Below are 25884 nucleotides of genomic sequence, written 5' to 3'. Positions count from 1 at the left end.
TTCTCAGATTGTACGCCATAGGCAGGTTTACTCTTTTATATTTGTTGTTTTTATGTATAGCACTGTGCAAATCTACAGCACTATATAAATAAAGAATAATAATAATAATAAAATAATAAGCCTATTCAAGGTTGTTTCTGTGAAAGGATTCCATTGTAACATCAGAGGAAGAGCATGGGAAAGCATGGAGAAGTCTGTTTATTAATTATAACAAATTAAATTTAAAACTGAAATTTAAAATTGTATGTAGTTTAATTTGACAATTGTAATGTGTGCTGGTCAGTTTGGCAATGAATGTCTCTGGACTTGATCTATAGTTTCTTAATAAATGTTTTCTGAATTTTAACTACTGAAGCCTGATTTTCTGAACTTGGTATCCTGTTGCACTTGATAAATTTCATAGTTGAATCCTTTTTGGATTCATTTGAATCCAGGTCTCCTGGAGTCCTAGTCCAGTACTCAAACCATTATGCCACACTAGTATTCATATTTGGAATGCTATGCACAGTTCTAACATCAGCCCACAAATAGAGTATTGTAGACCTGGAAAAGAAAATTACAATGAAAATTATCAAGAGGCTAAGAAACTCCCTTATGTGAAAGCTTACAATGGGGTGAAACAGACGGGCAAAATAAAGCAATTTCCATGCTCTGGGTCTAAAAGATGGAGCAAAAAGAAGATGTGATAGTCCAAGGGGCGGTCTGTAGCCGCCTCCATTTTCACCAGATCGGGGCAATGACAACCGCATGCCCCCGATTTGGCCTTTGCAGGGCGCAAAAAGGAGTCACAAAAAGTGGCTCCTTTTTGTGCCCTGCAAAGAACACAATAGCCACAGCACCACGGCTTTACGGTGCTCCTTCAGGGCTGCTTTGTGCAGACACAGAACCAGAGGAGCGCTGTGATGCCACGCACCATGTGGAGCAGGGCATGGCAACACACCGCCCTGGGGCGGAGTCGGGGCCTGTGTCATGTTGGCACTAAGAAAACAAAGAAACGAAAGTGTGACAACTCTAAAGAATGCAGTTACAACATACACAAACAGACAGTCCATCAGAGAATTCTCATGTGGAGGGGCAATGCCCCCCCCTTTTTACTCCCCTGTAGCTTCACCCTTGCTAAAACCTGGGGTCCTTGTCTAAAACTGAAAGTGGGAGATTGAGGTGAGATAAAAGGAGCTTCATTGACAATATTTGGAGCATGATGATTTCTATCTTGTACAGTTTTAAAATAGGATTGGACATATTCATGTAGGCCTATCCAGGACCACTAGTCATGGTACCTCTATATTACCTCCAGGATCAGGGGAAGGATAAAACGGTCGCCCGACTTGGCGGGCAGACCGTTTTGCCACTAGAAGCGGCTGGAACTACAAGCCCCAGTGTGCACTGGGGCTTGCTCCGGCTCCCTATTGGTGCGCGGAGCGGATGGGGCGGTCCCATCGCTCTGCGATGCTCTGGGAGCCAGGCTCGCTGGTGCGGAGCTTCCGGTCCTCCAGGGCTGCCCATTGGTTGGGTGGCCTTGGAGGAGGGGCTCCGCACAGCATGCAATATGGGCGGGGCCTAGGCCTATTTAAGGCCACGTTGCCAGCCCCAGCCCTCAGTTGGCGCTTGGCTTCGAGCAGAGTGGAGCCAAGCTGAGGAAGGGAGAAAGACTTTGAGCTTCTCCCGCCCGCCCACCGCTGTTTTGTGGGTGTTTTTTCGTCACAACTTTGGCGGCAGCATAGGCCAGGATCTGCACGTTGTTATACCAGGGCTATGGAGCTCTGGTTTGGGAGTCAATAGGTACCCGGGGGCAAATAGGGCAGGCGTTTGGCCATTGCGGGGGCCAGAACGCGGGAGCGCCTCCCGGTGACTAGGGGCTTAGTGAATTTGTGAACGCAAGACAATGTTTGCGGTCAAGTTGTGTTCCTTAGCCCCTAGGTCATCCCAAGCACCTGGTGGGTGCCAGGTTTGGATAATCAGACAACATCGGGTTGTTTGATTTCACAGATCCTGACCTTATGCTTTGTGCCAACCCTACCAATTGTTTGCAAATAAAGTTGTGGCCTTACTTCCAACCTGTTGTATTGTGGTTATTTGACAGCAACATCTGAGGCAAACTTCAAAATGTCACTCACTCATGTAGAATCATATAATCAATAGAATCAATAAAAGTATAGTGTATACATCAAGGGAAGTAATAGTGCCACTATATTCTGCTCTGGTCAGGCCCCACCTGGAGTATTGTGTCCAGTTCTGGGCACCACAATTTAAAAAGGATATGGAGAAACTGGAGCATGTCCAAAGGAGAGTGACTAAAATGGTGGAGGATCTGGAAACCATGCCCTATGAGGAATGACTTAGGGAGCTGGGGATGTTCAGCCTGGAGAAGAGAAGATTAAGAAGTGATATGATAGCCCTGTTTAAGGGATGTCATGTTGAGGAGGGAGCAAGCTTGTTTTCTGCTGCTCCAGAGACTAGGACCCAGAACAATGGATGCAAGCTACAGGAAAAGAGATTCCACCTCAACATTAGGAAGAACTTCCTGACAGTAAGGGGTGTCCGACAGTGGAACATACTCCCTCGGAGTGTAGTGGAGTCTCCTTCCTTGGAGGTCTTCAAACAGAGGCTGGATGGCCATCTGTCGGGGATGCTTTGATGGAGAGTTCCTGCATGGCAGGAGGTTGGACTGGATGGCCCTTGCGGTCTCTTCCAACTCTATTATTCTATATACATGAGCAGAGAGATGCTACTGCCCTCATGTTCTACTTTTGAGATTCCCATAAGCATCTAGTTGGTCACTGTAGGAACAAATTGCTGGACTAGATAGAAAACTTGATCTGTTCTAGAATGCTTCTTCTTAGGCTTTTATCACTAATGAGACACATTGCAAAAAGCACTTCACAAATATTCTACACATTTTCTTTGCATATCTTGTTTCCTTATCTAAGCAGTACCTGGAAAATTTAGTGGTAAATCGACTGCAGTTGGGGGTAGGCTGGCATCATCATTTTTGCTAATAGTTGCAAGGATTTTTGATACTTTTAATCCAACAACTTTAATCAAGTCTCCTGTTGACAAACAGCATTCATGGTCACACTTTTCATACACTGCACCTGAAGGAGAATACAAACATAAATGAAGATGTTTTGCAAATGTTTGCAGATAATTCATCTGTAAAGGTTGCTCTTTCATTATCTTGTGAAGAAGATTTTCCACCCTCCCACTTTAATATCTAATGTCTAGAATCTGCCTTACATTTACTTTAGACATAAATATTAAGCTCCATCAGAGAAGAATCATTTTGAAACTTGGTAGTCTACTCAGAGCTGGGAAGTAACACTTTACAAGTAACATTACCAGTAAAATGTAAATATTTTGCACAATGGTGGTATAACAACATACTTTTTCAGTTAATATAGCATTTGATAAACCTTTTCTTTTAACGATAGCTTGTACTAGTTACATTATTTCTGAGGTAGCAAGAATGTTTTTAGAGGTTTTTCTCCTAATTTTTGATCATTTTCATACTGTTCTAGATTCATTTACTTAAAGCACAGAAATACAATGAGCAATGTACAGAGTAACAGGACAATGTAAAGGGGAAAGGTTTAATTGATAATATGAGGGTCATAATGAATGGATTTCATACTGAATTTCTGGGCTCTGAATCCAATCTCTGGTTTCTGAAAAGATGAGATGGAGCTCTGTATAGATGGACAGCTCCCAGACCTCCCTCACTGCTTCCAACTAATCCAAGACATTTTGCTGCTAACTTGAAGCAAAGGTCAAAATCTCATAAACCCCTCCACTCTACACACAGAAGACAACAGGAATATGTGCTGAATCTTACTCCCTGCAGTGGTACAGCATCTTGTACCACTCCTGAGGGCAGAAGCCCAGCTTAAAAGGTGCAGGACATGTCATGTGGCAGAAAAAGCTCTGCCCTCCAAGAAACAGAAATCCTCCCTAGCATCATGCCACCTGAGAGAGTTGCCTGACTCTGGCTAATGGTATTATTTCTACAGATTCCCTGTTGGTTTTATGTGTTTTCTATTTAAATTGTGTTTTGTATTTTAACATGTTGTACCTTGCCTCGAGCCTTGAGCAGAGGTGAGAAAGAAATAAAAATCATCCTCATCATCCTCATCCTCATCATCAGGTGTATAGCCTAGAAGCTATCTAACCACATAATCTTACTCCAGTTAATTCTGTGGCATTTTGGGAATGACTACCTTTCTTCTCTAATAGTTGATATTACAACCTGGAAATGGATTATTTTTCTTTGCAGTGTTCTGGATTTCTGTTTTTAAGACGCATTTGTTTGTGATCCCCTTGATTTTTCTTCTTTCATCTTGAAGAGGAGGGGAAGATAATGGAAACAACTTGAAAAAGAAGCCATGAACTTTGTGGCCACCATTTTAAATACAATTGCTGCTGGCAGTCATATAAATCTGCACTTTTTGTGCAGGTATTGCAGAAGCAGTGTTGCTGACTAAAATCACCTCTCAAGGGACAAAATAAGAAACTGCATACCTATCTCTCCCTTTCACCTTAGGAATTATTGTCCCCACAAGGCAGTGGAAAGAAAGAAATAACCACACAGAGAGAACTGGCATGACAGCAGCAGAGTAATCTCCAATGGGGAAATCGATCTCCTTACTAGTATTCCAAGCTACAACTAGAAAGATGGAGATCTATCAATCTGTTCTGGTTGGAGAGAAGTGTTGATGGTGGCGGACAACTGGAGAAAGGTGTGGGCAATCACTCCCTCACCATTAACTGTAGCACCGATTTTATCACTTCTTGTGATGTGGTTTATGAGCACTCTTCAACTTCAAAGAGCAATCTGTTTTGTATTTCAAATTCCATGTCCTGCCATTTGCTTTCTGTTATGATTACATGCCTACCAGCTACACTGAACGAAGTAATAATTCTCATATTCCATTCAGGACAGGTATTGTGGTCCGAAGTTATATCGTTTTGCATTCCATTGAAAATGTTTTGGAACTGCATACTCCATGATACTATGGCCTCTCCTGCCCACTTATGATCTGATGTATCTAAACTGGTTACTTCTCATTAGATATTTTTTATTCTATGTATAATCCATAACACTTTTTTTCTCAATTAAAATATAGTTAGAAAGTATTAGCTGAATTTAGCATAACAAAAACCAAAGACTTGTTCCTTATAAATGCATTATTACACTGTTTGTTTGATGTTACAGTGTGTTTGCATTGTATGTTACAGGAGGACAACTACGGGTAGCACTGTGGCTAATGAGGGAAATGGACTCAATCTGAAAGGACATTCATCTGTTGGCATGCTCAATGGTGAAAAGAAAGTCTGAAGCTGCACAACACATATTATAGGAACATGGAATGTGAGAAGCATGAATCCTGAATCTAGACATAGTAAAACAAGAAATGAAATGTATAACATTTCAATACTTCAGATGAGCAGGTTAAAGTGAACAGGAATGACACATTTTGAGTCAGATAGGCCCTCAACAGACCGGCAAAATACACCATTGTGAAAGCAGAGTGGAGGCATGGAGGCCACCCGCTGCCCATCCCACGCCAGGATCATGCCAGCGTCATGCCGCCTGACCAACCACACGTCAGGTGACATCACACCACATCTTTGCCACCGCATGTAGACATGCTACGCCAAAGAGCCATGGCAGTGGCAACTAGTGTGCCATTTCCATGGTGCAAAAAGAAGCTGCCAGGTTGGGAGCGTGGCATGTAGTTGCTGCGTCCCTAACCCAGGGCTTCCAGGGGTGGTATGGCGGCACCTCTTAACAGAGGTGTGCCGAGCCCCATAGTTACAGTGTTTTATTCAGGAAATGAAAATCTAAGAAGAAATGGAGTAACATTAAAGGCGAGGGAAGATGTTGTAAAAGCAGTCAAAGGATATAATGCAAAATCTGACTAATATAAACAAGACTTCAGAGGAAGCCTATGAATATAATCATAAACCAAGTTTATGTCAGCTTCGGGCAAACTGGAGGACCACCTGTCCTCTTTTCAAAGGGGATATAAGATGGTGGTCTGAGACAGTGGGCTTCCATGCTGCTTAACATGAAACTACTGGAAGAGATTACTTGCCATTTGGGGGTTCACTATCACCAGTTTGCTGATGACATCCAACTCTTTCCTTTCCATCTAACTTCAAGAAACCTGTCTCAGTATTAAACCAGTGTTTGTTGTCAGTAGAGGACTTAATTCAAACAAGACAGAAGTGATCTGGTAAGTTGAATACAAAGATATAGCTGTGTTAGTCTGTAGAATCAGTATGTAGAGGGATCTTGTAGCACCTTTGAGACTAACCAAAAGAAAGAATTTGGCAGCATGAACTTTTGTAGATTTCAATCTACTTCCTCAGATGCATTAGACTAAGGTCTACAAAAGCTCATGCTGCCAATTTCTTCTTTCAATTAATCTCAAAGGTGCTACAAGATCTCGTTACATACAGATCAGGGAAAAGAAAGTCAGTTTTGTTGGGTGATTACACTACACCTGAAAGGATCATAGCTTGAGCAAACTCCGAGATTCTGATCTGAGCCTGGATACTCAAGTTTTGGCAGTGACAATGAGTGCATTTACACAGGTTAAAACTAGTGTGGCAGCTTTGCTCATTTCTGGAAATGACACATTTACCTATGTAACAGATGCCTTGGTTACATATTATTTGGGGGTTTATTGCTTTGGGCTCCTCTCCTGGTAAACTGCACTGCTTTGAAAAGTTTTTAGCACTGTTTTGAAAGGTGCAATGTGGCTTTCTTCCCTGTCACACATTTGGAAACTTCCCAGCATTGCAGTCTTCCTTCACACTAAAAACCATTAGCATTGCCCACCAAGTACTGCCTCTTTTCCTAGTTTGCACGCGCGTGCACACACACACACACACACACACACACACTCATACTGAGACCCCTCACAGGAATTTAAATGATAAGCAGTCTTGCTTTCAGAAAGCCTTTTCCCCTTTAATTTTTTTGTTAGACTTTTTTTTAAAAATTTTGGCAGACTTCTTCACTCATGTGGCAGAAGGGTCTTTTATTTCAGTGTGCTGTGCTTTTATCGTTATGTTTAAAATGTGTTTTAAACTGTTTGAAATTGGAGCTTTTTTACAGTTTTGTTTATTTAATTGTTTTATAACTTTTGTACAATCAAAGTTGATTGTACTTTGTTGTACTTTGTTTTAATTTGTCGTGAGCTGACTTGGCTCCCATGCTGGAGGAAAGGTGCACGCAAAATAAGGTGAAATAAAATAAACAATATGAGCAATAGAATAATAAAACAGTCAGCATCCAGGTAATGGGGCTGTGTCCTATTTCATACAGGCTCCTCATCCAAGAAATAGCATGAATCCTGATTTCAGAACTCTAGTTTTATTTTAGGCTCCTGTTCAACCTTCTGTCTCTCTTGTTCTTAAAACTTTCTCCAACTTAAACCAGTCAGGAGGGTAGTTCCTTATTTTCTCTGCCAATATTTTTGGTTTGTTTACCAAATTGACCTTTAGATTGCCCTTTCTAATATTCTGTTTCCTCAGCTGAATCCTCCTGTTTCAGGGTTAAACTTGACTTCTTTGCCCTAACTAAACACTGACCTCTAAATTATTAAAATTTTTGGCTGAAACTGACAGGCTCATACATAGTTCACAATATCAGAAAAACAAAATAAAGGTCCCACATGGAAGATAGATCTGTTCTTTCACTCTGTATCAACAACTAGACTGGCAAGGATGCACACAAAGTTTTCACTAACTTGGAAAGATTTTTTTTAAATGGGTTCTTCATGACATGCTTTTCAGTGATACCAGCCATTGCAATTTCTGAAGGATGCTCAGATAGGATCTTGTCCAGTTTTTATCCAGAGGGATCTAATATAAGTCATGTCAGAAAACTTTAGGCTAGTTCTTTTGCTCAGGTAAAATAAATACATAGTTTTTACTCTTTCAGTTAACATTTACTGCCTGCCCCTACATCAAATTTCTTGATGTAGCAGGTGTTGTAGACAGTACTCCTGTCAAACTGTTTTATTAAATCGTGCATGCATTGTACATAGTGCTAACTAATCCAATCCACTGGCCATAACTGAATATTTTTCCTCCTCCTCCTCTTTTCAGAAAAAAATCCTGTCACAGCTGTTTGAAACTCTTCTAAAATGACTTCCAATATTATACCATCTGTATTCTTTGGATATGGCACGGAGCTTACTGCTTCCCTATTTAAGTGTTAATTTGATAGCTAAAAACTACATATGTATTATCTATATGCATTATAGTGAACTAGACAAGAACTAAAACACTGTCGTCTATGATCTATACTTCTAAGTAATTTCTTTTAAAAAATGTTCCCTGTAATTGGGATACTTTATAACAACTAATGCTTAAACATTTGTATTGGTACAGCATAGGAGTTTGCTATTGTCAGCTGTTGGGGGGATGCACTGGACCTTCCATGGGCACCTTGGATCATTGATAGCACTTTCCACAACCCCCATTTTCTGAACTATTTTATATATTTTAAAGTAAATTCTCCACATTTCATTACTGTTTTTGTCCTGCCCCTCCGGACTGTTTTAGGCTCAGGTAGAGTTTTATGTCTATTTTATGTCCTTAAATGTAGATGCCTGATCTTCATATCATGCTAATTATTCTAATTATTCAGATTACACTGATTTACATTCTTGATTTGCACATTAATTTGGCATTTTGCCCTTTCCACTATGTTTCATATCAGTTTTTACTGTGACAGCTGATCTGAGAGGACCAGTATAGAGTAATGTTTAAAGTTGCTGGACTTGGAACCCTTAATAGACGTGCAGAATCAGGAATATTATCAGGCGTTACTTGTTACCTGGTTGTGTGACAATCAATACCTTCTGAAATTCTCTGTTCTGCACAATCATTAAAAGTACAGGAGCCATCTCCATCTCCGACAGCTGCTCTAGCTTGGGCTACAAATGTATCCATAGAGTTGGAAAGGGCCTCATGGGCTATTAAGTCCAACCCCTGTCTCAGTGCAGGATCTTCAGCTAAAGCATCACCAGCAAGTGGTTGTCCAGCTCTTTTTGAAAATGTCCACAGAAAAGACCCCACCACTCTAGGCAATTGCATCCATTGCTGAACTACTCTTATTGTCAAGAAGTTCCTCCTAACATTCAGTTGAAATCTACCCTCCTGTAACATTGAACCACAGACCTGGTCCTATCCATTAGGGCTAAAGAGAACAGGCCTGCCTTTTCCTGTCAGTGACAACCCTTGAGGTCTTTAAAGAGTGCAATCGTATCACCCCTCAGTCTTCTCTTCAACAAGTTGAACATGCCCATCTCCTTTAACCTTATCTCCGATGCTGAGTTAGTCATTAACTAGATGTCATGATGTTAAGGAATGTAGAATTAAAGACGTTGGCATGGCCCAGCTCCTCAAGGTTGCTTGGAATAGCATGTATTGGGTCAATATTTAAATTTTAATCAAGAACCAAAGTAAGAGGAATAGTTAGTACTCCAGTCAGTCTTAATCAATTCAGTTTCCTGATGAAGTTATTCATTTCCCATAACACAACCCCCTCTTTCATTGTCAAGCCTCCTGACATCTCAGGCAACATTTTGACATAGATTATGCTGTGCTATCTCCATTCCCATGTATTGCCAAGTATACACATGGGGAGGGGAATTATATCACCTTGCTTATTGTTATCATGCAAATTTTCTGTTTTTCTGTATAAAGAAAGCATAAAATTATTCAAAGACATAAAGGTAATTAAGCAGAAGGACTGATTCTTCCTCTCAAGCGAAGAAAGATGCTGTGCACCCATTGTGGAAGAAACTCAAATAATGCAGCCTATTTACTAGGATCAAACAATGCCCCTGAAGGTGGGAATTAAAGAACTAGATGTCTTTGAAATCACCTTTCTGAGACTGCTGCTTTGTTCAAAAAGAACTACATTTATATCCCTTCATAAGCTCTGCCATGATTTTACAAATCCATATTAGCTACTGCTGTGATCACATCAAAGCAACCAAACAATTGGTTCAATAGCTTTTGCCTCTGATTTTTCTAAGATGTTAAATAGGCTGTGCATATGTGTGTGTGTGTGTGTGTGCACATGGACCCAGTGATGAAAGAAATCTTGCTATGATTTCATTTTTTATGTGTTTTCCCCTTATTAAGTGTTCAAGTAATGTCAAGAGACTACTTGACAGCCCTGGTGGCGCAGTGGTTAAATGCCTGTACTGCAGCCATTCACTCAAAACCACAAGGTTGCGAGTTCAAGACCAGCAAAAGGGCCCAAGCTCGACTCAGGCTTGCATCCTTCCGAGGTGGCTAAAATGAGTACCCAGACTGTTGGGGGCAAATTAGCTTACTTGCTAATTAGCTTACTTGCTGTTCACCGCTATGATCTTTGGAATAGCGGTATATAAATAAAACAAAAAAAATTATTATTACTTTTACCTTTTTAACTGTAAATTTTAGGTAGACTATTTTAGAGCAAACACATTATATTTCCCATCACTGCATTATGAAAGATTGATTGAGGCCAGTATTTTACAAATGGCAATATCAAATAGTAGGCATTAAAGGACAGTATAATGATCTAATGTTTCTTCCTCCATGGCAGGGGGTTGGACTAGATGGCCCTTATGGTTTCTTCCTACTCCATGATCCTGTGAACCACTGCAGCCTCTCCTAGCTTGTCTGTTCTTCCACATTAATAACTTTTGCCATCTTGACCAAACTCTGATGTTTCTTGGCCACATGTGTCTTGGCTGTTGTTATCTGTAAAACACTGAAGGGTATGCTTTCCTCTTTCTGTCCATCTGTTTGTTAAAATATTTGTATCTCTGTATCAAAAAATCTCAGAGCAGCATACAGTAATTTAAACAATTTAAGTTATAAAACTATGAAATATCATTTAGAGTCCAAAATCACATTATAATATATTAAACTATGTAACCCATTAAAACAAGTTAACGCCATGTACATACAGTTAAAGCCATGCAGATTTCCCTGTACCCACAGGGGATACATTTCTGGACTTACTGTGGAAATGCAAAACTGTGGAGCGGTAGTGAACCCTATTGAAATGAATGACTTTTGGTGGATATTGACCACAGAATCACATTGGAAGACCTAGACATTCCTGGAGAGAACACCTCTCTAGGCAATTCTAGTTCCTTCAGCATGGTCAACATCCATGGTCAACATCCACTAGAAGCATACTACAGAATCATGTTGGAGGACCCAAAAATGCCTAGAGATAACTTTTTGGGGGGACAAGGCTATGTGAAAACACAAGTATTGGTTGTGCTGTATACAAATTCGATTTAATTATCAGATTTTTATGTTTTAATTTTAATCCTAAATACACCTAGCTGTGTGTTGAGTTGTACTGATGAGTTTTTTCTTTTACATTTTTTTCTTTGACTTGAACAATTGAGGTTAAAATTTTAACAACAAAGATTATTTTTAGGTCCCTTTAGATAAACCTGAATGTTCAAAGCTGAAGCCCTCACTTTTCTTTTTAGCTGTGTAGCTGTATCACTTGTAAATGTGTATGAGTTTATCTCGTAGATACAAAACTTCTCCGAAGGGGTTTTTCACCTTATTTGCTTTGGTTTGCATCATCACCCAAGAAGCCATTCAGTTGTACTTTTAGAAAGGGTAGTTAGTTTCAATAAAGCTTTCAATAAATCTACAGGATTATAGGTCTACAACTTTCATTTGCCTCTGTGCTCTCATAGGCTACTTTATGAAGGGAGCTCTTCAAATGCCAAATACTCAACTGCTGTTTAGAAATGGTTCTTAATATCCCCATTCCCCCCCATCCTCAATTGTGGGGCTAAACTGTTAAATGTGACCCTATAAACAAAACCCACAAAAAAATCTAAGAAATCTTGTTACCTATAAAATGACTCAGAAACTTCAAATCCCTACCTGTAGAATACTAATTTTGCAATGCCATCAACTGTATTCCTGTCTTCTGTATCATGATCCTCGCCATTTCTCCAATCATGATAGTCCTTATATGACCATCTCCTGCCTAGTCTATATCCTTCAGTTAATCAGTTCCAGGAAACATCTAGGGGACTTGAGTTAGTACACAATAAAGGCCAGCCAATAGGTTTCAATTGCTTGACGTACAGTATGATTAAATATAGGTAAAGGCTTCCCCTTTGACAAGATTGTCTAGTCATGATCCTCTGTAGAGGGTGTGCTCACCTCCATTACTAAGCCCTCGTGACATAGTGGTTAAATGCCTATGCTGCAGCCACTCACTCACAAACCACAAGGTTGTGAGTTCAATCCCAGCCAGGGGCTCAGGGTTGACAGCCTGGCATCCTTCCAAGGTTGATAAAATGAGTATCCAACTTGTTGGGAGTAATTAGCTTACAGTTGTAAATGGCGAGACTGCTTAGGTGGTATGAAGCAGTGCATAAATGAAGCTGCTATTGCTATAAGCTAATGTTGTCAATGGCAGCTCTGTGATCATGTGGCCAGCATGACTGTAGAGAATGCTGTTACCTTCTCAACAAAGTGATACCTATTTTATCTACTTGCACTTTTACATGCTTTTGAACTGCTAGGCTGGCAGAAGCTGGGACTAGTGATGGTAGCTCACGTGGCACTTGGGCTTTGTCCTGCCGATCTGCCAATCTTGGAAGTGTCAAAGTCAGTGTCTTGATCACTGAGCCACTGCATCCCATTACATGTAAGCATAATTACTCAAAGACAAATCCTTTGAGGCTTTATGGGGACAGCTCAGTGACCAGAGCAGATTACACAAGCTGATTTACTGGTCCTGCTATATTCATATCCTTAGGTACTCATATCTTTTGGTGTGAATATATCAAAACTGAGCAGGAAAAAAAACCCCAGAGGGATCTTGCTGTGTGAAGGGTATTAACATCTGAGCATGTATGTTAGCTAACCACTTTTGTTCAGGACACACAGGTTTTGCAAATATTCAGCTAGGCATTAGAAAAAGCAACAGACACAAGTTTATCTTTCCACATGCAAAATTAAAACTTTAAATGTCAAGGGCTTTAAGCCATTTCTAGCCTAGGTGAATCTTTTTACAAATGACTTCTGCTGCTTCTGATTTATTTCTTCCCTGATGGGTTTATGACACCTTCTGCTGTGTTTCATTTATCTGGCAGGTTTGAACTTTGTATGCGGTGACAGAGCTTTGATGTAAGCTGCAGTGTCTAACAGGAAAGAACAACTTGACACCTCAGAACATTTTTTTGTTGTTTCTCTTAGTTCCCAGATTCGGCATTAACTGGTTATAAATAGCCTCTTAAATATGCATATATATGTGGAATAATCCTTCATTAATCCTTGTGCCCTCATTATCATCATCATCCTGATTCTATAGAATGGGTAAAGCAGTCTGGAATATTCTGGGAGTTGTAGTAAAAAAAGTAATGTTTCCAAACTCAGCCAATCTTATATGAACCTAAGCATCCTTTCCCAATTGTGTGTGTTATATATTCTTGTTCTTGTGTTAAGCCAGACTGCCACCTCACCCAAAATGTGTCTCTCCTCATTCACATGCCACATTTCTAATTTTTTTACTTATTGATTTGATTTATATCCTACCTTTCTCCCAAATGGGACTCTCTCAAATTCCAGTTCAACATTCTGGCCGCTAATATATAGTGGTTCACTTTTAGCTCCTTTGGTGAAGAAAGAAACATTTATGAGTAATTAAGAACTCGGTGTTCAGGTTGTTGGCCTGGGGATGGTGGAGATCAAGGTTCATATCTGCATTTAACTATAAAGGTCACTGGGTTACAGTCATTTTCTCTAATTCTGAAGAGTTGTGAGAACAAGACTGGGGGTAATTGTTCCTTGATACAATTGTAATAATTGAAACAATAAAGATATACCGTGGTACCTTAGTAACCACTGTGGCTTGGTTCCAAGACCACCCCCACCCACCCCGTGGACACCAAAATTTGTGGATGTTCACGTCCCATTATATACAAATTTGTAGTAAAATTGTGTCCTTTATATAAAATGGCCAAATCAAGGTTTCCTTTTGGAATTGTTTTGTGTGAGGATTTTTGAACCATGATTGGCTGAATCTGTAGATGCAGAATCTGTGGATATGGTGGGCTAACTATACACCAAAGTGGCAAAGCAAGCTGATAGAAAGAGGATATTAATTTGAAAAGTTGAAAAGATGCCAGAGATGTGTTCACTATAATGCAAGTCATCAGGTGCTATCTACTCATTTATCTATACATAAGGCTATACCCTATGTAGAGACTTGGATCCAGGATACTTGAAGGACCGTATCTCCCTGTACCTGCCCCCAAGAATATTGAGGTCATCGAGAGAGGCCCTTCTCTCTGTCCCACTAGCCTCTCAGGCATGTTTGGTAGGAACAAAAGAAAGGGCCTTTTCAGTGCCTGCTCCCAAACTCTAGAACTCCTTCCCTAGGGAGGCCAGGATGGCTCCATCCCTGCAGTCCTTTCAGCGGCAGGTAAAGATGTTTCTATGCTGCCAGGCATTTGCATGACAGGGTTGCTGTTTTATTTTTGTTTTAAACTTTAAACTTAAATAATTTAATGTTTTTAATTGTTTTAATTGTTTTTTTAAACTTGTATTTTGCATGTTTTATAGTGTTTTAACTTGTACTGTTTTAGATTTGTAAGCCACCTTGAGTCCTTGTACTGGGAGGAAGGTGGGATATAAATAAACATAAACATAATCATAATAATACCCTAGCACCTGATTTATACATTGCAGATCACACACTAAATGACTTTTATCCAAACTGTCTATGAGAGTATATAAAAAAGTGTCAGTAAGTTGTTGCCTTTGTTTAGGAAGTCTAAACATGAGAAACATAAGAAAAAAACATGTTTAATGAGCACAAAGGCCTGGCTACACCAACATTCTGTTCAAACAGTGGACAATCAATTGCCCATAGAAAGAGAACCAGCAGAATATGAGTGCAGCTTCACCCTCTAATAATAGTAAATAATAATAATAATAATAATAATAATGTGTATTCTGCTTTTTCACAAAGGAATCAAAGTGGATTCCAACAGTATAAATAAAACTTCAAACAATTAAAAATTACAATTTTAAACCCCCCAAACCCCAACCCTCCCCCAATCATAAAAAAGAGTGGTCGACTCATAAAAAGAGATTAAACATCAAAGAATTTAAAACTACCCAATAGGACTACATTAAAATTTCAGGCAGATTAGCGGAAAAAAAAGAATCTTCCTCTAGAGGAGGGGAGGGGATGAGGGTATCAAACAATTTTGGTATCAGTAGCAACAAATAGAGGGGGAGGCAAGTCTAATGGATCTAAAAGATCTAACCTAGTCTGGGAAGGCCTGCCAGAAGAGATCCACCTTAATAGTCTTTTTAAAGGCTTCCAAGGTGTTAACATGGCGGATCTTGTCCGGCAGGTCATTCTAGACCCTGGGAGTGGCTGATGAGAAGGTCCTCTGGGTCACTGCTGAGAGTCTGGTCTTCTTAGGTTGTAGCAGATTCTTCCCAAAGGACCAAAGTGTGCGGGGTGGATTGTATGGAAGTAGGCACTCCTGCAAGTAGTCAGGACCCAAGCCATGTAGGGCTTTAAAGGTTAGAATCAACACCTCGTACCTTGCCCAGAAACTCTATCTTCTGCTGCCCAGAAAGCCTCTGATACAGATGATATATAGCCATCTTGATTAAATCCATTGATAGCCATATCCTCTATTAAGTTATCCCATAGCCTTTAAAAACCATACAAGTTAGCAGTTGCATTAGTATGTCCTGTGGCAGTGAGTTACAATTTAACTGTCCTGAAACTACCACTATTTAGGTTAAATGGGTGATTCCTGTGAAGGAATTCATAGACAAGGTTTCTTCCTAACTATTTGATGCACACTATGCATAATTTTATACTTCTCTATCTTTTCTTCTGTCACTTGCATTTTTTCAAAGCCAAACAACCCAAGTAATGTAACCTTTTTCCTTGCTGAGTAATTTTTCCTGTTTCTTCATCATTTTCATTGCTTTTTAAAGTTGATGATGACCATCTGGAAAATCTCAAGTTACGAATTAAATCTCCCCACTCTTTTCTTTGTGCAGGAATAAAGTCCATTTTGACAATATGTTTGTATGTATTTAGCACACATGCTCTATGAATCTGAATAAATGGTCCTAAGTGACTCTAATTTTTTCAAGGGAAAGATGACATTTTTTACATCCTTGCCACTGGTTAGATTAAGCCAGAAGAAAATGAAATTCAGTTGCCCATAAAATAATTATACTGGAATTTTAAAAGGTCATAATTTTTGCAATATAAAGACAGGAATGTCAGATTTCCTAATCTTTGTTAAATCAATAGATGTGTAATATTCTTAGCTTTTAAAAAAAAATCAGTATTTCCTAAAATATTTTAAGAAAATATATGAGATCAATTTCTAGCAGAGTTTCAATTAATTTTAATCATATTTATCCTCAGATTATTAAGTCATTAGTGCTTGTCTGATCAGTATGGACTAGTATTGTATTACTTAAAAGAAGTCCCTTTTATTTAATGACCATCTCCAAGTGCTCCTCTTTATTTTCATGAGATTTAACCAAGCTATATTATGGCAATGGATAGTAGGCTTATCCTAGAGCTTGGAAAGATGGCTTTTGCTGGCTAAGGGATTGGGGGAGCTGTTGCCTCCAAACTGTAACTTTCCCAGCTTTGTTTTGTTTGCAAGTATCCCCGTTAAGAAAAAGAGAAAAAACCCTCTGATATTTTCTGGGCGTGATAACTTTTCATTTCCATCTTTTATGACCCAAAGAAAAAGAAGTCATTATGAATAAAGACAAATGTATTATTGGAAAAGTAACTTTTTTAAAAAAATGTATTTTAAAAAAGAAAACAGAATATACAGTTCTCTGGGCTCTTCAAAGTAGGCTGGGCTTTACTGAAAATGCAGTACCAATAACTTCTACTAGCTGGACAAAGCTCTCACATCACATATTTTTGGCCCCTACATGCAACTGTGGTACCACCAGAATTTTGAAGACCCTTGTTCAGCCATATTAAGAGACAAGAAAGGTGCAATCAACTCCATCGTTACCATGCTTGCTTAAACTCTGAACCAGTAGAATCCTTAACATTGTCTATTCTAGCTAAAAAGGTTATTGAGGGAGAAAAACTTGTTTGAATCTCTACCTATAGCTCTAAAGACCTGTTTGGGAACCTGTTCCATTTATTTCCCCCTCTGCTCCTGCAATACTTGCATTAGAAGTCAGCACAACCCCTGTGTTAGGTGAGTAACAATATATAGTTTAATCCCTATTGTAAAACTAGGTCATTGAACCTTCATGCTGTGAGGGGAAGGCCAAATTTTCTGAGATCTTATTATGCTCTGAGATTTGCTGTTTCAGGAAAGGGGAATCTATTGCCTTCTAGGTATTGCTGAAGGACATAAACCCGTCATCCTTATCAATAGTAAGGCATGATCATTGCTCAGCAACACCTGAAGGATTGGAAATTCACCACATCTCTGATACTGTTTATATTATACATTCATATTTAAATAATACCATGTTTTATTGTGAATGTGAATGGTGAATGTTTATGGTAACTTGGGGGGTCATTCACATGTTGTGTTTAGCGTGACTATGCAAATAATCTCACTCGCACATTCCAGGTTTGTTATTCACACTATGGAACCACATTTATGCACATGGCTGTGAGGTTGGTTGCTCACATGTGCCAGCACTCAAATAAAGATGGAATCAATGGTGTGAATATATTTGAAGCATGTTCAAGGCATGCAGAGTTTTATTCCTGTTTATCCCGGGTCTATTCACATTAGTTAGTCACAAAGCCAAGAATCCAAATCTTTTAGAAAAACTTGGGGAAAAATCCAAAGTTGATGTCCCAGGTTAAGTGGGGTGGTTTTTTTTTTACACCCTCCCCCCCCCCAAAAAAAACAAAAAATCATTCAAAATGGATGTGAACAACAAAGATTCAACCCAGATTCTATCTGGATTATTTTCACCATCTGAATAACCCCTTGGGCAGTTGTGAGCTTCCTACAAAAGAAAAGTTGTTCATTTAGTAAAGATGAGTTATTTTTTCTAAAGCCTCTCTTTTATTGAAGTGCACTTTTGTTGTGTTCTAAGTACAGTTGTTATTGTTTGTTGTAAAATATTATTGTTGGCAATGGAGATTTTTTGCTAAAATCTAACCATACAAAAGGAACAGGGCCTTCTGTTGTACTAGAGCCATTAGGGCTGAAGGGTGGGATATAAATACCTAAATAAAAATAAATAAATAAAAATAATACAGTGGTTTGCAAAGTTTGGACTACAGTTGTTTTGGACTCCTAGAGTCCCTGACTGTTGGTCAAGCTGCCTGGGGCTTCTGAAGTCTCGAGGACCAAAGTTTGGAAACCACCTGTACTAGCAATATTATATGTTTATTCTATTCAGGAAGCAATGCTGGAGCCACCACTGCTTGCTTTCAATCTATTGCTCAACATTCTTAATCCAGATAAGGCAAACATACTCCTTACCTGAAGATGGAAATATAGCCACTCATCATCATAAATAGAAAACAGAAAACACTAAGAGTGCATCTACACTGTAGAAATAACACAGTTTGACACCAATTTAAGTGTTGTAGCTCCATCCTGTGGAATACTGGGATTTCAATTTCTGTAATGTCTTTAGCATTCTCTGCCAAAGAATGCTAACATCTCATCAAACTACAAATCCCAGGATTCCATAGCGGTTAAAGTGGTGTCACACTTCCTTACTTCCACAGTGCAGATGCATGCTAAGTTAGTTGAAGGTTGCAAAAAATATATAAAATACTGTAATAATAAAAAAATTAAAAATTACAGTAATATTACACTGATGAAAATGCTATAGCATCAAATTTCCAGTGCTTTCCCCATATATTCTATCTAAACAGCTTCCTTATTTAAAGCATGTGAATGGAGTAAAAGGGGATACTAACATAAAGTAGAACTGCTGCTCCTCTTATAGCAGCCTTCATCAACCTGATGTCCATTTAAAGTCTTAGATGACTTCAAATTGTGCCTAACAAAGGTGTTGCAGTGATATGGTTTTAGTATTATGGAGTGGGAAAAGGTCACATTATACAAGACAGTGCTGAATTATATCCGACCATCATACAATAGGCATGCTTTCTCTGGTCTGATTCCAGCAGCATCTGACCATGCAGAGTTCCAATAACCCATTGTCCCAACTTTCCTTGTCTCATATGCACGGAGTGCTCTGAGTTTACTTATATTAGCATGTAGTTTAAATTCTGCCCCCCCCCCCCCATCAGTGAGAATATGCACTTCTAGCACCTGTGGATCTGATATTCAAAGGCACAAAAATGCTTTTATCATTCCTGACTTCACTCCAGTCATGCAAGGTTCAAAAAAATATGGGATGTATTATTTTTATATGGTTATCATTATTCTTTGCTACAAGAAGACTGCCAATTTATAAAAAGATGATGCTCTCAGAGTATAAAACTTCGAGTTTGCAGACTTCATTTAAAAGCAATGCTGAGTCACTCTGATGCACTACTATGATTTTAAACTAAAACTCACCTTCATCATAAAAGCCAGACTGAATTTGTAGAATCCTAGGGAGAGATCTTGGATCTAAGGAATGGATGAAATTCTTCAGGCTCAGGGTCATGATTTGTGGAGCAATAGGAAAGATTTGTTGTTTAAACAAGGATACCTGAGGTATCTTCTTGCACTTAACAGACAAACCCAAGCCTCTGAAATCCGGAACAGGCTTTTTGCTGAAAAAGATTGTTGTAATTTGTTCACTGTGGAGACCACTTCCTCTGACCTAGCTTTGAGTTGATGTAAAGCAGGAATAGGAAGCAAAGATAAATGCACTTTGCACCTGGGTATGTGCTACCTAGTGTTTGTGCCAACTTGGACTACATGAAATATAGTCTCTGTGGGCTCACATCAGTACTAGAAGAAGGATGGTGTCTCTTATCTAGGGTGCAATTCGGTACTTGAGGCAGCTGTAGTACACACACAAAAACATTTTGACTTAAGCCTTTGATCACTGCACACTGAGCTTCTGCAACATCAACAAAACAATGGTTTCTTTCTTCTTCTTTTAAAAGAAACCACAGCCTGTTTTTGAGCAGAACAATAAAACTGACATATGTCTTTCTGCTGTTCTAGAGGAGGAAATAATTAGGGAAGGGAAGGGAAGGATGCCTGTTTTAAGGGAAACTGTTGTCTGTAACCTGTTCTGGTTTGTCATAAGAAGTAGAGACCAGACACGTGAAACTTGATATTAACAATGGGTAGGGAACAGAAGCATCCCAGATGAACTCTGGAATTGACTTTGAATGTTCCCTCATCTGCTTCCCAAAATGACTTCACACCAACAGATACTTAAAGGATGAAGGGTCCAGCCCAATTCTTACTTTGCTGTATTTGGCTGCTGTGAAGATTTTGTTTGTTTTTGCTGGCTTTCAAGTGAATTTGAACTGAGCGTGAAAGTTCATTCATCTTGTTGCCCAGATGTGTTCAGGCCAGGTAGTTGTTTAACACAGTGCTATCAAAGTGATGGTCACTGGACCACTGCCAGCTTACAAGCCATCCATTGCCGGTCCCTGTTGAGTTTCTAGGGGGAAATAGTCAGTTGTAGGCAGTGGGCACAAATATGGTATCAGTCCTTACCACACTGGAAAAATAATATAAGCTGGTAGCCTAGCTTAAGGGGCACTCGGTCCTTGACCACACTCTGATGTTGCTTCACCACCCATGTTTTGGTTTTCATGTGTATAATATGTGAGGGCCCTTTGTCACAACTCCCTGAGAAGTTATTCAGTTTTGTATCTGATTAGAAGAAAAAGGACCTTGTAGACATTTCAGATCTCTCTAGTTTTAAAAAAAATAAATTTACAAGAAAGAGATATTATAGTTGGACATTCCAAAACAAAGAAACAAACAAGAGCAAAAATGAGCTATCCTTCTCAGAGGGATATTAAAAGCTTTAAATATAGGTTTTTGGGGTCACATTCCAACTCTAAATGTGAATCTTTAACTGCTGAACAGATGCTGGCCCTAAAAGTAACTATTTTTGGTAAATGCATCCATATTTATTTTCCACATCTGAGTTTCTTTTCAGTCTGATCCAACTCCAACACTTTGTCAGTCTGTAGTTCTGTTAGAATGCACTAATTAGTTAATCAGTTAATGGTTTTTAGCCTTTTGGGGTCTGAGCACATGAAAACCAGGACATGTGTGGTGAAGCAACATCAGAGTGTGGTCAAGATGGGAAAAGATATTAATAAGGAAGAATACAAAAGATAAGAGTCTATAGTAGTTTGCTTTTGCCTAAGGCTACGAGGAAAGGTAAAACTCGACCTCTTTCCTTTCACCTTCTCCACTGAGTTAATTAAGTGCAAACTACTTTTGCACTTTAAACTCAGTTTGTAGCAAATGAAGGAAGCTGAAAATAAAGGGGGGGAGCAGGAGGTGGAGAGAGAAACAGGGACATTTTAAAAGCAGCTGCAAAAAAGTGAGATGACAGAGGATTGATCAGTAGTGTCCCTGACAAACTGAGACAGTTGAATGATATGGCATTATTTGTGTGTGTGTTTACAGGCAGGACAAAACTGGTTGCTACTGCTGGGATCTGAGGATGTTTTTAAGTAGGCTTTTTTGTTTTTATTGTGTTGTAGTTTGATGCTTGAGTTACTTATTACAGCAATCTGGCTTCTTTAGTGAACTGTGATATAGAATATATAGGAACACTCTTCGATAATATTTTCTGCCCAGTTTTCTGCTTGTTGCACATATATATGTGGAATTGTGGTAAAGGTTTGTTAGGTTTGCCGCTCTACAATCCTTGCAAACTCACATAATAGCGGCTCTCGAATCAGAAAAGTTAGTAGGCAGGTGATTTATGACAACAGAAGAGTAAACAGGAGAGTTATGACAGCCTTGAACCATCCCCTCCCAGTGAAATAAATGTTTCAGTGTACAAATGTGTACGGAAAGGTGCTTAATTTAGAAGAAATGCAGAACATGTTTGTTCTTTTCCAACCAGAGCAGAGACATGACTTGTCAGAAAAGATATATCTGGAGTCAGTCTTCAGAAAATCTTTTTGACAAAGAAGGTTTGGCTTCTGTGGCAGTCCTGCAAGGGTAATGGAGGACACCTGGGTCTCAGGACCTGAATAAGTCTAGAAAGAAAATGATAAACACTTTTACAAAAGAGAAAAATCCAGTACTGAAGTTGGATTTTGAATGACTGGTGTCATGGCTAACATTGAGATCATAAACATAGTCTTTTGAACTGAGTTGCATTAAAAACAGTGGCTTAGATCCACCTGTATGCACATGTATGCAAATGATAAGCAACTTATACTCATTTGTTTGATTGTGATGGAATCAGAGACAGAAATCCACGTTTCTTGATCTGTCTACCATAATCTAATTGCACTAGTGATAATCATCTGAAGGGCTACAAGCTTATTGTTCTGTCTTCCTGGCTGGGATTTATTGTTTTCTAGCTGTGCATATTTATTTGGAAGTTAGTTTTTTCTGGGTTTTTAGGGCTATGTGGCCTTGTTCTAGAAGAGTTTCTACCTGACGTTTCACCAGCATCTGTGGCTGGCATCTTCAGAGAATGCTTGCCTGGAAAGGAGTTGGGTATATATATTATGTGACCTGGGAAGGCAGGAGTGATTTGCATGTGAATCATTCTGTTGCTAATGGCAGGTCTCACTGTGGGAGGGTCTGCAAAAAAGGATTAGAGTCTGCTTGATTAGTGCTCATTGTCTGCTGGGAAACCCCTGACCCTGGGAGATTTCTCATTTGCATTTGCTGAGTCTTGATCTTGCTATTTTTCAGGACTAGTAGCCAAATCTTGTTTACTTCAAGGGTTTCCTCTTTCCTGTTGAAATTGCCCAGGTGTTTGTGGATTTCAATGGCTTCCCTGTGTATCCTGACATGGTAGTGCTTGACATGGTCCATAATTTGTAACATGGTTTGTAACATGTTCTGCTACTGCTGATTTTTCTGGCTGACCCAGTCTGTTCCTTGATTCTTGTTTGCACACTGCATTTGGTGGTTCCTATGCAGACTTGTCTGCAGCTGCATGGTATGCGGTAAACTCCTGTGGCTGTGAGAGGGTTTCTCTGGTCCACTGAAATTCTGGATCATGCCAACCACTACTATGTCAGAAAAAAATAGCAAGATGAAGACTCAACAAATGCAAATGAGAACGCTCCCAGGGTCAGGGGTTTCCTAGCAGACAATGACCACTAATCAAGCAGACATTAATCCTCTTTTGCAGACCCTCCTACCCTGAGGCTTGCCATTAGCAACAGAACAGTACACATGCAAATCACTCTTGTCTTTCCAGGTCACACAATATGTATATACCCAACTCCTTTCCAGGTAAGCATTCTCTGAAGATGGCCGCCACAGATGCTGGCGAAATGTCAGGAAGAAACTCTTCTAGAACATGGCCACATAGCCCAAAAAACCCACAAACAAACTATGGATGCCGGCCATGAAAGCCTTCGACTTCATATGTGGAAGTTGCTTCTGCATGATGTGACATGACTTCTGGCTTGATCAGGCTGAACAGAAAGACCAACTGCATTGTTGTTGTACAGCTTCAAGTCATTTCCAACTTATGCTGACCCCAAGGCTGGGATTTTCTTGGCAAGATTTGTTTATGAGTGTGTGCCATTGTCTTCCTTTGAGGCTGAGAGAGTGTGACTTGTCCAACTGGGTTTCAAGATTGAGCAGAGATCCAAATTCTGGTCTCCCAGAGTTCTAGTCCAACACTCAAGCCACTACACCCCACTGACACATACAGTTCTTAAACAGATGCATTTCAAGATGATCCATGAATCATCTTAAAATTAAAGATTTTTTTCAATCTCTAAATATGATTTATGTACTTTTATGAAGATGCTGTAGTTTAAAAGTAATTGATCTTACTTCCCTTTCTGTTTTCTTTGCTCCCTTCCTGTCTTGTGTTTACCAGTACTGCTCTCTGTCCTCACAAAAAGGCTTCTCTTCATAAGAATTATACAAATATGCATAATTCATCCCTCTGTATCCATGGATTCTGCACCCACAGATTCAACCATCCATGGCTTGAAAATACCCACCAACCCACCCACACACCCACATACAAAAAGAAAACCTAAAAAGCAAATCTTGTTTTTTATCCTTTTATAAAGAGTACCATTTCACTATCACATTGCATATAACGTGACTTGAGCATCCACAGATTTGGGTATCCAGAGGGAGTCCTGGAATCAATCCTCAGCATATACCAAGGGACCACTGTAACAGTAGAACCCTAAAACTGTACTGAGGCTTAAACATACAGTATTTAGCCTGGAGAAAAGAAGGTTAAGAGGTGATATGATAGCCCTGTTTAAATATTTGAAAGGATGTCATATTGAGGAGGGAGCAAGCTTGTTTTCTGCTGCTTCAGAGAACAGGACCCGGAACAATGGATGCAAGCTACAGGAAAAGAGATTCCACCTGAACATTAAGAGGAACTTCCTGACAGTAAGGGCTGTTCGACAGTGGAATGCACTTCCTCGGAAGGTGATAGAGTCTCCTTCCTTGGAGGTCTTTAAACAGAGGCTGGATGGCCATCTGTCAGGGATGCTTTGATTTGGATTTCCTGCATGGCAGGGGGTTGGACTGGATGGCCCTAGTGGTCTCTTCCAACTCTATGATTCTATGATTCTATGATTTGTATTAAAGAATATTTTAAAAATTGTGAAACATCACAATGATCAGCTAATATAATCTTGTGCAATTTTCAACCCATTGAGCCAAACGCACCCATCCACTATGTGTGGGAGCTGACCAGAGACTAAACTTCTGTTGTAGTTGTTTTGTTTGCCTGCTGGCCTGGAATTGTCAAGCACTTGGAATGCCCAAATATGTTGTTAGTGGATTGAGTTTGACTCCCTGTACATTACACTAAACAGCTGTTATGGGCTTTACAATAAATCAGAAAATCCAGCCATTGAGTCATCAAGGTAATCAAACTCTAATTAATCTGAGAAAGCTAAAACATTAGGAGTTAATATCATACTCAATGAAGAGCCAGTGAAATGAATGGAATTTATGTTAGCCATGACTAATGAATTATACTGGGTATTTTGTAAGCATCAGTGGGTCTGTTATAAGTTTGGCTCCAATCCTATGCATCCACTGAGTAATACAAGTTTATATTGATCTGACAGATATCCAATAGATGCAGAAATCATTTGTCCAGTTTAGACAGCAACATGAACACATGTTGTAGTTTTCTTTCTCATGCTCATTTCAGTCCTTGTGTGCTGAACTAGAATTATAGAAAGTGAACAAGCGGAGAGCTTTGAAATAAAAATTCCCTTTTTTAATGTTTTGATGACCATGTCAAAATCTATCTTGTTTTTTCCATAGCTCTCAGCCTGAGCTATGAATTGGGAGGATTTAATTCATATGTTCATGGAGGTTGCAGGAATGATATGCAAGGTGTGTGTGTGCGTGTGTGTGTGTGCTGCTTCCAAACAATTCTGGGGATGTTTCTTAATACAGTCTATAAAATTACAGAGTTTGATAATAGGAGAGAATGGCCTTTGATTCTGCCCACTCTTTTTTGAAGTTAGATTCTGTGCTGGAATCTGTTAGTCTCTTATATTATTCAGCATGGAAGTCTTTGTTCTCAAAATGTGATTAAAAAAAAAAAAGAACTGGATACTGAACTTTTCAATCACTTTAAGGAAACTATTTGCTATCCTTATATTTGTAATTTCAGATGGCACCAGCATCCACTGGAGTTGACATACTTGTAAACTAGTAAGTTAATTGTTTGTAGGATCACCCCATCTTGAAATATACTGGCTATTTT

At 39.3% G+C, this 25884-nt stretch overlaps 1 protein-coding gene across 1 annotated transcript in view; it reads right to left on the bottom strand.

Moving 5' to 3' along the window:
* The window catches only part of THEMIS (thymocyte selection associated), an 84476-nt gene extending 64808 nt beyond the window's left edge, over positions 1-19668 (bottom strand). The window contains exons 1-2 of the mRNA XM_089529483.1: positions 19578-19668; positions 2937-3095 (exon numbers count right to left, since the gene is read on the bottom strand). Coding sequence (XP_089385609.1) covers positions 2937-3095; positions 19578-19668 — 250 coding nt within the window. The remainder of the gene's footprint in view (positions 1-2936; positions 3096-19577) is intronic.
* Positions 19669-25884: the final 6216 nt, after the last annotated feature.

This window comes from Sceloporus occidentalis, unplaced genomic scaffold (genome assembly GCF_023333645.1).
Source record: "Sceloporus occidentalis isolate IW3139 unplaced genomic scaffold, rSceOcc1.0.p SCAF_6, whole genome shotgun sequence".
Lineage (NCBI taxonomy): Eukaryota > Metazoa > Chordata > Lepidosauria > Squamata > Phrynosomatidae > Sceloporus > Sceloporus occidentalis.
This window is presented reverse-complemented; position numbering and strand designations above follow the sequence as displayed.